This window comes from Triticum urartu, chromosome 6A (genome assembly GCF_056163025.1).
Source record: "Triticum urartu cultivar PI428250 chromosome 6A, HENAU_Tu73, whole genome shotgun sequence".
Taxonomy (NCBI): domain Eukaryota; kingdom Viridiplantae; phylum Streptophyta; class Magnoliopsida; order Poales; family Poaceae; genus Triticum; species Triticum urartu.
This window is the reverse complement of record NC_141878.1, coordinates 192,595,707-192,608,067: the sequence shown is the minus strand read 5'-3', so window position 1 is coordinate 192,608,067 and position 12,361 is coordinate 192,595,707. Positions and strand designations below refer to the sequence as shown.

The following is a 12,361-nucleotide window of genomic DNA, read 5'->3' as shown; positions in this document are numbered from 1 at the left end:
TCCTTCATATTCAATAAGCTGGTGAGCCTTTCCTCGGATACGTAATGCTTTTGGTAAATTGTATCCTCCGCTTTCACAAGCATGCTCTACTATCGAGCTTGTGTTATTATTCTTGAAATTTATGATATATGTTCCTAAGATGCCCCGATGGGTTGAACCTATGCCTTCCCTAATTTGTGTGAACTCGAAAGTTATGCGGATTATACTCTACTGGCTTTCGTCAGATAAAATTTCAATACTACGGCTTCATCAAGAGCGAGAAGTAAAATGAAAGGTTATGCATTGTAGAAGTGGGAGTCGACCCTGAACCTTGTGTTCATGCCCACGAAAATGGTGTGGGACTTATCATGAAAGCTTCTTGCAAGGATATTTAATCATTTGAATAGTTCTTCTAGTGTCGTGAATTGGATCCCTTGTAGTTATGGTCCCGACCATATTTCCTCCTTGATTCCATTTACCAGATAAGTTAAAATACTTATCCTCTGCAAATCATTTACCCCGTCCAACCCCTACTCCGATTTACCTTCCGGCATTACACCTAGTACATGATATTGGGGAGTTTTATACCCCATCACATCATTCCTAGCCTGATCGGCTATATTTTTATCGTGTCAACTTTTAACTGTGCTACCTGGTCCTTATGCCTGGAGCAACTTCCGACGATGAGCTAAGCTTACGTCGATCTTCCTCATCTTATCATTTCTCCTCGAACAACAAGCTTGACTTTGAGCTTGTGTCGAATCCGTGGTTCTCATAGCTTTCACTTCATCCTTCCTTTTCTGCTCGGTGGCATTTTCTCAGAGTCTCTCGACAAAATTTGTCTTGACCACCGTCAACACTTTGGCTTCTTCAGAGATGCCAATTGAATTCATGGATAGAAATACCATATTTGCCTCTCGATGATTTGTGTCAGCATCAACAACATTCTTATCTCCCCCCCCCAACACAAACTTGATCATATTGATTTTGGGAATACATCCTTTTTGACATGTTGATGGATTGCTACTGAGCCCGTCGGCCACACCCTCATCTTTTCCCTACTAAAATGGTATGACTTATTTTCTAAGTTGTTTCCGATGGGTCCTTGGTGTATCCAAAGTCTGACCTTTGCTTGAAACCATGTCAATGCTATCTCGAAGCATGTCTGTGGTAATCCAATCTCCAATAAGAACATTTGAAGCACGATACTAAATCTTCTTTATCCATTATCCAAACACCGTTGTATGGGTAATGTCATGAAATTCCTTTCCCCTTACCTAAATGGTTTTATACTTCTATCCTGTCGTGGATACCATGCTCTGCTTGTCCTTGGGAAGGATATACCCCTGAAATATGTGTTTAAACACATTTTCCTTTCCATTGTTCTGTTTAATCTGATAATTACTTTTTCCTTTCCATTGGTTTGTTTAAACCTTATTGTGATCTATATTATATAAGCAGTAATATTTCCCTGCTTATATAAACACCTCGTTGTATCTCTCTGTCAGTAAGACCCTGTTACTATTGTTGATGACATTCCGGCAGCCACCGATGGACGAGAACCTTGCCTAATGGCCCACCTCATTCAACAAGCAGGAAAATGGTTCTCTTCGTCCCTCGCCCTTGGTACCGACGTTGTTGCCGACATAACTAACAGTCTGCCCTCTGACATGCCTTGCTATCATGACCGTGCAAATGCTAGCGCCCTTTCTACTTTTCAAACCACATGGTGGGCCCATAACCCATAGTTCCACAGGATCGAAACCTGACTCCTGTACATCCTTGATTCCGAAGTATCCTTTTTCACTTGCGTTCGCATGTAATTCATGAGCCACCTTCCTAGTATATATTCTAGTATCAGACGCAACAATTTTTATTGTTGTTGCTCTGAACCCCTTTCACCTTTTGATTAGGCATCGCATGATTGCCTGCTCGTTAAGACTTCTCATGGTACCTTCATACTTTGCTCTCAATATTTTATTCAGTTTCAACTCGAGAGATACTTCTGCCTCATTCCCTGAATTGTTCAGCAGATAATTAACCCTATAAGAGTCAGTTCACCCGAAGTTACTCTTTACTTCCCCACTAAAATCTCGGGACGAGATTTCTTGTAGTGGAGGAGATTTGTAACACCCCGATAGATCAGCTACAGTAATCCCCTTCTAATGATGCCTTGTCATCATTGTTACTGTTGCTAATATCACTTTGATTCAAATCCGGTTCAAATTTCAAATTCAAATTAAAGTCCAAAACTCAAAGTTTTCAAACATGAAAGCTAAAATGTTCAAAGTGTGGCAAATAATCCCTGGATATTTTTCATGTTGGAACCAACCACTTTTGGATTCCCAAATTGCCCCTAGGGATTTATTTAGTGGCCCAACAGCATCTTAATGAACTTTTTAAATTCAAACATGATTCTAAACTCTTCAAATTAACCTCGGACATTTTATGGCAGTGTCAAAAGTTGCAATACAAATTATGAGCCAAGTTTAATATTTTTTCTTAATCTTTTGATAGCCTAAATAAGTACACACAGTGCCATATATGAGAAAACCGAATACATAAAGGCAAAAATAAAAATAGGGAGAAGGCCCCCTGGCCCAACGGGGCCAATCGGCCCAGCTGGCCTCCCGAACCAGGCCGGCCCACCTCTCCCTGCTTCTCCCATACCCCCCCCCCCCCCCCCCCCCACTACCCAACCGTAAACCCTAGCCCACTCTCCCTCCCCACGAACCCCACTCACACCTCCCTTCCCCCCCCCCCCCCCCCCCCCCCCCCCACCATCGCGTGATCTGGATCGGGCGAGTGCCCCGATCCCATCGCCCCCGATGCCGCCCATCACCAACCCCGCCGCACCTTCGTCCTCCTCCTCGGCGTCACCTCGCCGGCGCCGCCTCACCGCCCCGACCCCGATGCCGCGCCGCCCCCGTCGCGCCAAACCTCCCCGGTCCGCCGTCGTCACTGCCTCCTGGACGCCGCTGCCCCTGGCGCCGATCGACACCGATCCTCGCCGGAGCCGCCCCGCGTTGCCTCGTCCTCGACCTCCTCCTCAACCGCGGCTCCTCCGAGCCTCGCCAGCGTTCCCCTGCAACGGGGGTGAGCCGCCGTCCGTCTTCCTCTTCCCCCTCTGCCCTGATGCGTCCACCACACCCCGCGCCTCACCCCGTCGTGGCCACGCGCCGGTCGCGCCCGTGTAGCGCCGGCCACACCCGACGCGCGCGCCTGCGAACCGCGGCCCTTCTCGTCGCCCTCACTGCGCCCGCGCCCCGCCTCTGTCCCGCGACCGCCGGAGCTCTGCCGCTCGGGCCGCCCCTGCACCCCGCGGCGGCCTCGTCCGCCGTCCTCGCCCCGCAATGCCAGCGACGCCGTGTCACGCCCTACCGCCCCTTCGCCACTGGTCACCGCCGTTCCCGGTCGAGGCCGGCTGTGCCTGCCAGGGCCTCGCGCCCCCGCTGCGGTGGCCTCGGGCATGGGCGCCCAAGACCACGCCCTGCCCGATAACGCCCGCCCGCTATGAACCTGGGTCACTGGCCTATGGGCCCCATGCCCTTTTCTGTAAAAAAGAAAAACAAAAAAAACGAAAAAGAAAATGTAATTTAAAAATAAAAATAATTAATTAGTTAATTAATTAATTAGGTAATTAATTAACTTAATTAACTCTGTTTAGTACCTAATTAACTTGATTAGTTAATTGAAACTATTAATTAGTTGTTAGACTATGACAGAACGGCCCCACAAGTAGTTGACCCAGTCAACAGCACAGTCGACTGCTGACGTTAGCATGATGTCATGCTGATGTCATCATTTACTATTCTGGATAATGTTGAAATAAATAATTAAAATTCCAGAAATTAATAAAAACTTTAGAAAATCATATTAAAATAATCCGTCACCCGGATCGACAAACTTTATATATGAAAGTTGCTCAGAACGACGAGACGAATCTGAATACGCCCTCCGTTCGTCTATCACACGTCCCTAGCATACCAAACGTTGAACTTTTCCCCTCCGGTTCATCTGTCTGACAGACGTCCGGAACCGGGAAAACATTCCCGGTTGAATTCCCCCTTCACCATATCGTGTAGCCATACGTTAGGTCACACCCGGCACAGCATATTGCCACGTTATGTTTTGCGATGCTTCTTTTCCCCGTATTTACTGTTTATTCCCCCTCTTCTTCTCCAGTAGACCCCGAGACCGACGTTGATGCGACTGAGTACGACTACATCCCCGACGACCCCTCCTTGCCAGAGCAACCAGGCAAGCAAACCCCCCTTGAGCATTCCGATATCGCCCATTTCTTTCCCTCTCATGCTTGCATTAGAACTGCTACTGCTTTCTGTATGATCCTACTCTGATGCATAGCCTGTTGTTGTTACCTGCTTTCATACCTTACCTGCTTATCCTAAACTGCTTAGTATAGGTTGGTTAGTGATCCATCAGTGACCCCCCCACCTTGTCCCAGTTGCCTTGCTTTATGTTCGATGACTCGATCAACGTGATCGACGTCCAGGCCCCGACACCGCACATCACCCCCCTAGTTGTACGACACTACAGAGTTACAATCGAGTGCAGAGGGTGAACCTCATACATCACTCCTGATGAGATCTCTGTAGTGTAGCTATACGGTCGAGGTCATCGAGGGTGATTTCCTCCTTAACCACTTCCGTTACCGCTCTGTCGTGCAACCCCTCAAGTGTGAACCTCGAGGGTGGATCCTCTTACGTTCGCCTTGATGATCACATCGAGTGGGATTCACCGGGGGTGATTCCTCGGGTTTTCCCCTTGGTGTTAGACACACCGTTACTATGGTTACTATGACTTTACACTGAGCCATGTTACTAAAGACGGGTCGACCCTGAGGGGTACCCGCGCGAGCTTAATTGCGAGTGATGTGGAGTCGGGTTGACCTGGAAGGTGCCTGCGAGATACTTACAAGGCGTGGCCGGGCATTCTTAGCCCTTGCCGCAAGTACTCAAGACGGGGCGACGGGGTCACATCAATCGTGAGTCTTTGTTCGTTACCGCGCGTTCCTAATCCACTACGATTTGGATATTTGATCCGAGGGGCCTCTAGCCTGATAGCACTAACCATCACGTGGGCATAGTATGGGCGTTCTGCGTCGTATACATCAGCCGAAGCTAAATAGACGTCAGCGACTGAGCGGCGCGCGCCGGGTTGGACTGGAAATCACCTACCTTGTTGAAGGAGGTAGCTAGGTCTGCTCACCGGCCGCGTACGCAATGTGCAGGAGTTCCCGGGGAGATGGCCCATGATCCCTGGGAGCATAGGTTTAGTCCGGCGTGCTGACCTCTCTATTAAGCCTAGGTCGGGTTGCGGCGTATTGTTTGGCCGAGGCCGGGCATGACCCAGGAAAGTGTGTCCGGTCGGAGTTAATCGAGCATGGTGGGTAAGTTGGTGCACCCCTGTAGGGAAGAAAACATCTATCGATAGCCTGTCCTACGGTAACGGACACTTGGAGTTGTATCCCGATCGATACAACTAGAACTGGATACTTGTGATGAGAACTGGATGCTGATGAGAATTGGATTGTGATGATAACTGGATAGTATGGCTCTGGGATCGCTTTCTCGCAGGGAGTCGAGAAAGGATCTCTGACCGAGGTTGATAACACTTCTACTACTTTACTTTATGCTACTCTACTCCCTCCTGTTGCTGCATGATGGTGGTTTCCAGAAGATGCTAGTCTTCGATAGGCTAGGCTTTTCGCCTTCCCTTCTGGCATTCTGCAGTGTAGTCCACAGATACAACCCATTCCTTTGATACAGATGCATACTTAGTTTAGATCTGATGTAAGTCTTGCGAGTACTTTGGATGAGTACTCACGGTTGCTTTGCTACTTCCTTTTCCCCCATACCCGATTGTTGCGACCAGATGACGGATCCCAGGAGCCAGACGACGCCACTGATGACTACTACTACCCGGAGGATGCCTACTACTATGTGAAGACCGCAGACGACTAGGACTAGTTAGGAGGCTCCCAGGCAGGAGGCCTTGCCTTTTCGATCATTGTTGCTTTTGTGCTAGTCTTCTTAAGGCAATCTTGTTTAACTCATGTCTGTACTCAGATATTGTTGCTTCCGCTGACTCTTGTGTTTTCGAGCTTATGTATTCGAGCCCTCGAGGCCCCTTGCTTGTAATATAAAGCTTGTATTATTTTAATTTGTGTCTAGAGTTGTGTTGTGATATCTTCCCGTGAGTCCTTGATCTTGATCGTACACATTTGCGTGTATGATTAGTGTACGATTGAATCGATGGCGTCACATCCCAACCTTGGTGAAAATTTTGAAACTTACATTAAGAAGACAGATCAGCTTGAACTGCTCAATTCTCACGGCCTCTCTTTTCTTAGGAAGCAAAGTTATCGTTCCAAAATTCAAATGAAACAACTGAAGCTGCCCAGAGAATAGATCATGGAACATCGGTATCAAATCCCTTTTGATAATATGCCAGCACTTTTTATAAAACTTTGCGGGAAAACCATCCGGTCCTGGAGCTTTATTATTCTTCATTTGTGAAATAGCTTCAAACACCTCTTTCTCCAAAAATGAGGCGGTCAAAATATCATTCTCATCCGCAGCAAGTTGAGAAACATCCTCAATCCTCGACTCATCCAAGGAAACGAAATTATCCTCCGGAGGCCCAAATAGCTGCCTGTAGTAATTGGTTATGTATACTTTTAGGTTTTCCTGTCCTAAAACCGTCCCCTCGTCTTCCTCAAGCTAAAAAATTCTTTTCTTTCTATGCTTGCCATTGGCGATCATATGAAAGTATTGAGTGTTATCGTCCCCTTGGACAACTTTGCGAACCTTAGATCGTAATGCCCACTTCAGTTCCTCCTCCCGCACTCATCTCCGCATCCACTTTAGTTTCCAACTCCGTGGTCTCTAGAATTATGGACTCGGCTTTTAAGTCTAGGGACTGAGTAAGTGTAAGGAGCCTTTCCTTTTCAGCCTTATAAATCCTACTCAGAACATGCTTCCTTTGTACATGCCCTAATGAAGTTTGAGAGCTGGAAAGAGGAGAAAACATGGGTATTACTTCTTTTCTATAGAAACCAGTCTTTTCGGAGTTCATATATCAAATGTGGCGTGCATACAGTTGGGTGATTTACACGATTACTCACTGACGGTGTTAGTTGTCATGCTACACCGTCTTACTTGAATTAGAAAGGGTTAATTATCCTTTTGCCCTCAGTGGTGTCCATGTGCTCAGTTTTGCCCTCAGATGCGAATTGTCCTCAGTTTTGCCCCTAGTCCGAGCACAGCAACTATGACGAGGCCAAACGGCCATATTTGAGTCCATTCCGTCCGCCGACGTTAGTGGTTGTGGGTCCGGAGCTTACACGTGGGACCGCATGGACGTGGGTCCGGAGCTGACATGTAGGCCCGTGCAACTAAATCCCCAAATCATTCTAGCTCACACCCATCCGCCCGGTCGGCTGTCCTGCGCCGCCGCCGCCACCTGCGCCGCGGCCAGCACCTGCCCCGCCACCAGCTGCGCGGCCTGCTCTGCCGCTACCTCCCTGCGCCTATGCTCCACAGCTACCTGTGACGCCCGCCACCTTCCTGCGACGCCACGGGTGGGGCGCCCACCACCTGCTCGATCCGCGGCGCGGCCTCCTTCCGTGCGCCCGGCCGGAGCGCTCAAAGGTGGGGGGCTGCTAGAGCTATTTAAACTAGGAGGAAGAACCCTAGGGCAAAATGGTGAGCAGCGGCGACCTCGAAGTATTTGGTGAGGCAGGCATCGGGCTGGAGATCCGCCGCGTCCACGACTGGGTTCCCGAGGGGTAAGTCTCGCCTCTTGTTTAGATTGAGCTTAGTTGTGCATTTGAACACTCGATTTGAGTAGGTTTGCCCAATTAGTGTGCTGATTGCGCCTCTGTTTTTCGCCGGTTAGGATGGAGTTGCGGTTTGCTTTCATGGTGCACATTAGAAGGGACCGGTATGTAACACCCCGGATGTAACTTTCCCTATTTGTACTCCAACTCTTGCCGTTTCCGGCGTTAAGTTATATTTATTTCCTCGGGTTCGGGTCTTTGTCTCCGTGTGTTGTTGTCTTTGTCATGCATCTCATATCATGTCATCATGTGCATTGCATTTGCATACGTGTTCGTCTCATGCATTTGAGCATTTTTCCCGTTGTTCGTTTTGCATTCCGGCGCTTCGTTCTCCTCCGGTGGTCATTTCTAACTTTCTTTCGTGTGTGGGGATTAAGCATTTCCGGATTGGACCGAGACTTGCCAAGCGGCCTTGGTTTACTACCGGTAGACCGCCTGTCAAGTTTCGTACCATTTGGACGTCGTTTGATACTCCAACGGTTAACCGAGGGACCGAAAAGGCCTCGTGTATGTTGCAGCCCAAAACCCCTCCAATTTGGCCCAAAACCCACCAAACTCTGCTCCATGTCCTAGAGCGTTCGATCACGATCGCGTGGCCGAAAACCGCACCTCATTTGGACTCTCCTAGCTCCCTCTATGCCTATATATACCTCACCCTTCTAAAAAAAATCCCGGATCCCCTCTCCCCGAAACCCTAAATCTCAGATCCGCCACCGCCGGACACGTCCGACGGGGCCGGACACGTCCGTCCGACCCAGCCGTCAGCCGCCACGTGTCCCTTGCGGCCCAGTTCCTCGCCCCGCCGCCCGGCTCGTCCCGCTGCCCGCGCCCTCGCCGGCTTCCTCGACTCCGGCGCCGCCACGCCAGCCGCCGCCGCCCTCCTCCTCGCCGGCGCAGCCGCCACCTCGCCGGCGCGAGCCAGCCGCCGCCCGTGCTCGCCGCCACCGGTCCCCGCGCCGCCCTGCTCCATCCTCCTCCTCGCCGGCTCCCCGCTCCGGCGCCACCCCGGCGACCCCGAGCCCCGGCCGGTCCTCCCTCCTCCTCCGGCGAGAAGCTCCGGCGAGAGCCCGGCCACCTCGGTTCGCGCGCCGCCCCGATCCAGATCTGTTTTCAGGGTTGACCTAATTTTTTTCACTAAGTCCCGGATATTTTTAGTTCATATGCCCCTGTTCGCGGCCTCCTAACTTTGCATCTGTAGCTCCGATTTGGGCATATAGCATATCAAAATGTTCATCTCAGAGAGTACATCATTTCATTCCATTGCATCATTTTAATTTGAGCTCATATTGATGCCCGAAATGCTGTTAGAAGAGGGCTACTTGAGTTAATTGTTAGATCTGTTACTCCGTTTAGCATTTTTGTCATTTTTGCCATCATTAATGTGTGCATGATATGCCCGTGAGTTCTTCATATGTTTTGTTAAGGGTTTTGTCATATTTCCAGAGGTGCAACCCATGTATTTTTAGGATGTGTGTGGTGACTTATGCAAGCTTGCAAAGTGGTGCACTTGCTAATTCTGTTTTCAGGGACTTAGTAGTTTCACTGTCCTGGGATTGTTTATCTCATGATGCCATATGTTCATGTTGTTTCCTAGTGATCCGTGCCACTTTTGAGGATGATCAGTAAGGGAGTTTTGTTATATTGTAGTGCTCTATCCATCCATGTCTTTGTTTGCAATTATGGAGCACCCTAGCTTGAGTCAATAGAGCTCTACTTTTGCTTCGTTGCGAATCTGGGCAGATCGTCAACTTGTTTGCGATTTTGCCGATGTTATTGTAGTTGATCCGTGCATGCTATGCCATTGTTCTTGCCATGTATAGCTTGCATTTTGTGCCTTATTAAGGGATGTATGCTTGTGTTGCCATGACTTGCACCGTGGTGAGTGCATCGAGCTCGTAAACATGCCTTCGTGAGTTATGTTTCAGCATGTCCCAGTTTTCACTAAGTCTGAAAACTGATTATGTTTTTGCTATGTTCGTGTGCTTGTTACTATATTTTGTGATCCCTTTTGGCTCAAGGTCACTAAGGGACTTTTGTTAAGCTTGTTGAGTAGCTCCATGCAATGTCTTTCTTTGTCATATTCAGGTCCTGTAGCATGTTGTTTTGTTGCTCCGAAGAGGGCTATATGATCTGAAATTCCAGACAAGTGTTAATTTCGCAAAGTCTGAGATCTGTTTGCCATTTGCGTTTTTTCCATGCTTGTTTGATCCTGTTAATGGATGATTTGGCCGTAGCTCAGTGCTAGACTTTTGTTAAGCATCTTGAATGCTTCCCTGCCATGTATTTTGTTGTCATGTTTGGTGGCTGTAGCATGTTCATTCCGTTGCATTTAGACGCCTACTTGCTGTAAATCGCAGACCGGTGTCATATTTGAATCGCTTGCCATTTCCAAACCGTAACTCCGATTCCGGCGTTCTTTATATCGTTTTCAAGCGATTTCATCTCATCTTTCCAGTGGCACACTTGTAATTCCAAGTTGAGGCCAGGTTCATGCATTTCCTGTCATATCTTGCATTTTGCATCCCGCATCGCATCCCGCATAGCATATCATCTTTGCATCGTGTTGTTTGAGTTTGCACGTGGTTGATTGTATCCTTGTTGCTTGTTTGTCTTGTTTGGGTAGAGCCGGGAGACGAGTTCGCTAACGAGGAGCCCTTTGAGTTTGCTTTCGAGGATCCAGTCAACTCTGACAACTGTGTAGGCAAGATGAACATACCCTCGAAATCACTACTATCTTTGCTATGCTAGTTTGCTCGCTCTTTTGCTATGCCACTGCTACGATGCCTACCACTTGCTTGCAAGCCTCCCAAATTGCCATGTCAAACCTCTAACCCACCATTGTCCTAGCAAACCGTTGATTGGCTATGTTACCGCTTTGCTCAGCCCCTCTTATAGCGTTGCTAGTTGCAGGTGAAGATTGGAGGCCGTTCCTTCTTGGAACATCTTTTATTTAATTGTTGGGATATCATTATATTGCTATGTTATCTTAAATGCATCTATATACTTGGTAAAGGGTGGAAGGCTCGGCCTCTCGCCTAGTGTTTTGTTCCACTCTTGCCGCCCTAGTTTCCGTCATATCGGTGTTATGTTCCCAGATTTTGCGTTCCTTACGCGGTTGGGTTATAATGGGAACCCCTTGATAGTTCGCCTTGATTAAAGCTTTTCCAGCAATGCCCAACCTTGGTCTTACCATTTGCCACCTAGCCTCTTTTCCCTCGGGTTTCTGGAGCCCGCGGGTCATCTTATTTTAAACCCCCCCCCCCCCCCGGGCCAGTGCTCCTCTGTGTGTTGGTCCGACTGAGTAGACTGCGGGGCCACCTCGGGGCAACTTGAGGGTTGGTTTTACTCGTAGGATGTCTCATCTGAGTGTGCCTTGAGAAAGAGATATGTGCAGCTCCTATCGGGATTTGTCGGCACATTCGGGCGGTGTTGCTGGTCTTGTTTTAACCTGTCGAAGTGTCTTGAGTTACCGAGATACCGAGTCTGATCGGAACATCTTGGGAAGAGGTCTATTCCTTCGTTGACCGTGAGAGCTTGTCATGGGCTAAGTTGGGACTCCCCTGCAGGGATTAAACTTTCGAACGCCGTGCCCGCGGTTATGGGCAGATGGGAATTTGTTAATGTCCGGTTGTAGATAACTTGAACCTTAATTCAATTAAAATGAATCAACTGAGTGTGTTACCGTGATGGCCTCTTCTCGGCGGAGTCCGGGAAGTGGACACGGTGTTGGAGTAATGTTTGCGCAGGTTGTTCTCTAGCTTCTTGCTCATGCTTTGCCTCCTCTTCTCGCTCTCTTTTGCGAATAAGTTAGCCACCATACTTGCTAGTCGCTTGCTGCAGCTCCACTCATATTTTACCTTGCCTTACCTATAATCTTAAATAGTCTTGATCGCGAGGGTGCGAGATTGCTGAGTCCCCGTGGCTCACAGATTACTATTACACCAGATGCAGGGCCTGATGATTCCGCTCCAGGAGACGCGTATGAGCTCAAGTGGGAGTTCGACGAAGACTCTCAACGATACTATGTTTCCTTTCCCGATGATCAGTAGTGGTGCCCAGTTGGGGGTGATTGGGACCGTTGTCGCATGTTGGGTTCTCTTTATTTTGGCGCTGTAGTCGGGCCATGAGTGTTTTGGATGATGTAATGTTATTTATGTACTTGATTGACGTGGCGAGTGTAAGCCAACTATGTTATCTCCCTTTTTATTATCATATTACATGGGATGTTGTGAAGATTGCCTAACTTGTGACATATGCCTTCAATGCGATTATATCTCTAAGTTGTGCCTCGACACGTGGGAGCTATAGTCGCATCGAGGGTGTTACAAGTTGGTAATCAGAGCCTTCCCCGACCTTAGGAGCCCCATTCCTTGATCGTTTTTAGCGGCCGAGTTGTGTCTAAAAAAATGTTTTGAGTCTTTTAGGAATTATATATCGGAGAGATTAGGAATTCTTTTTACTTCCCAGTCTCCTCATCGCTCTGGTAAGGCATCCTGACGTAGAGTTTTGACTCTTCTCTTC

At 48.5% G+C, this 12,361-nt stretch overlaps 1 protein-coding gene across 2 annotated transcripts; it reads left to right on the top strand.

The window, feature by feature from the left end:
* The first annotated feature begins 2,760 nt into the window (after positions 1-2,760).
* On the top strand, positions 2,761-6,172 carry LOC147964712 (uncharacterized). 2 transcript variants are annotated; one of them, XM_087527448.1, is made up of 3 exons: positions 2,761-3,075; positions 4,168-4,239; positions 5,875-6,172. In XM_087527448.1, the coding sequence occupies exons 1-3, from the start codon at positions 2,808-2,810 to the stop codon at positions 5,961-5,963; spliced, it is 429 nt and encodes a 142-aa protein (XP_087383574.1). In that variant the 5' UTR covers positions 2,761-2,807; the 3' UTR covers positions 5,964-6,172. The 2 variants fall into 2 exon arrangements, with proteins under 2 accessions (XP_087383574.1, XP_087383572.1); XM_087527446.1 differs by having other exon boundaries at positions 4,165-4,239.
* Positions 6,173-12,361: the final 6,189 nt, after the last annotated feature.

What these genes read in the sequence shown, in the direction of transcription:
- LOC147964712 (XM_087527446.1), top strand. Translation starts at nt 2,808, where the DNA reads ATGCCGCCCATCACCAACCCCGCCGCACCTTCGTCCTCCTCCTCGGCG. An exon ending in AGCGTTCCCCTGCAACGGGG is followed by an intron (nt 3,076 to 4,164) that starts GTGAGCCGCCGT and finishes CTTCTTCTCCAG; the next exon opens with TAGACCCCGAGACCGACGTT. An exon ending in CTCCTTGCCAGAGCAACCAG is followed by an intron (nt 4,240 to 5,874) that starts GCAAGCAAACCC and finishes TGTTGCGACCAG; the next exon opens with ATGACGGATCCCAGGAGCCA.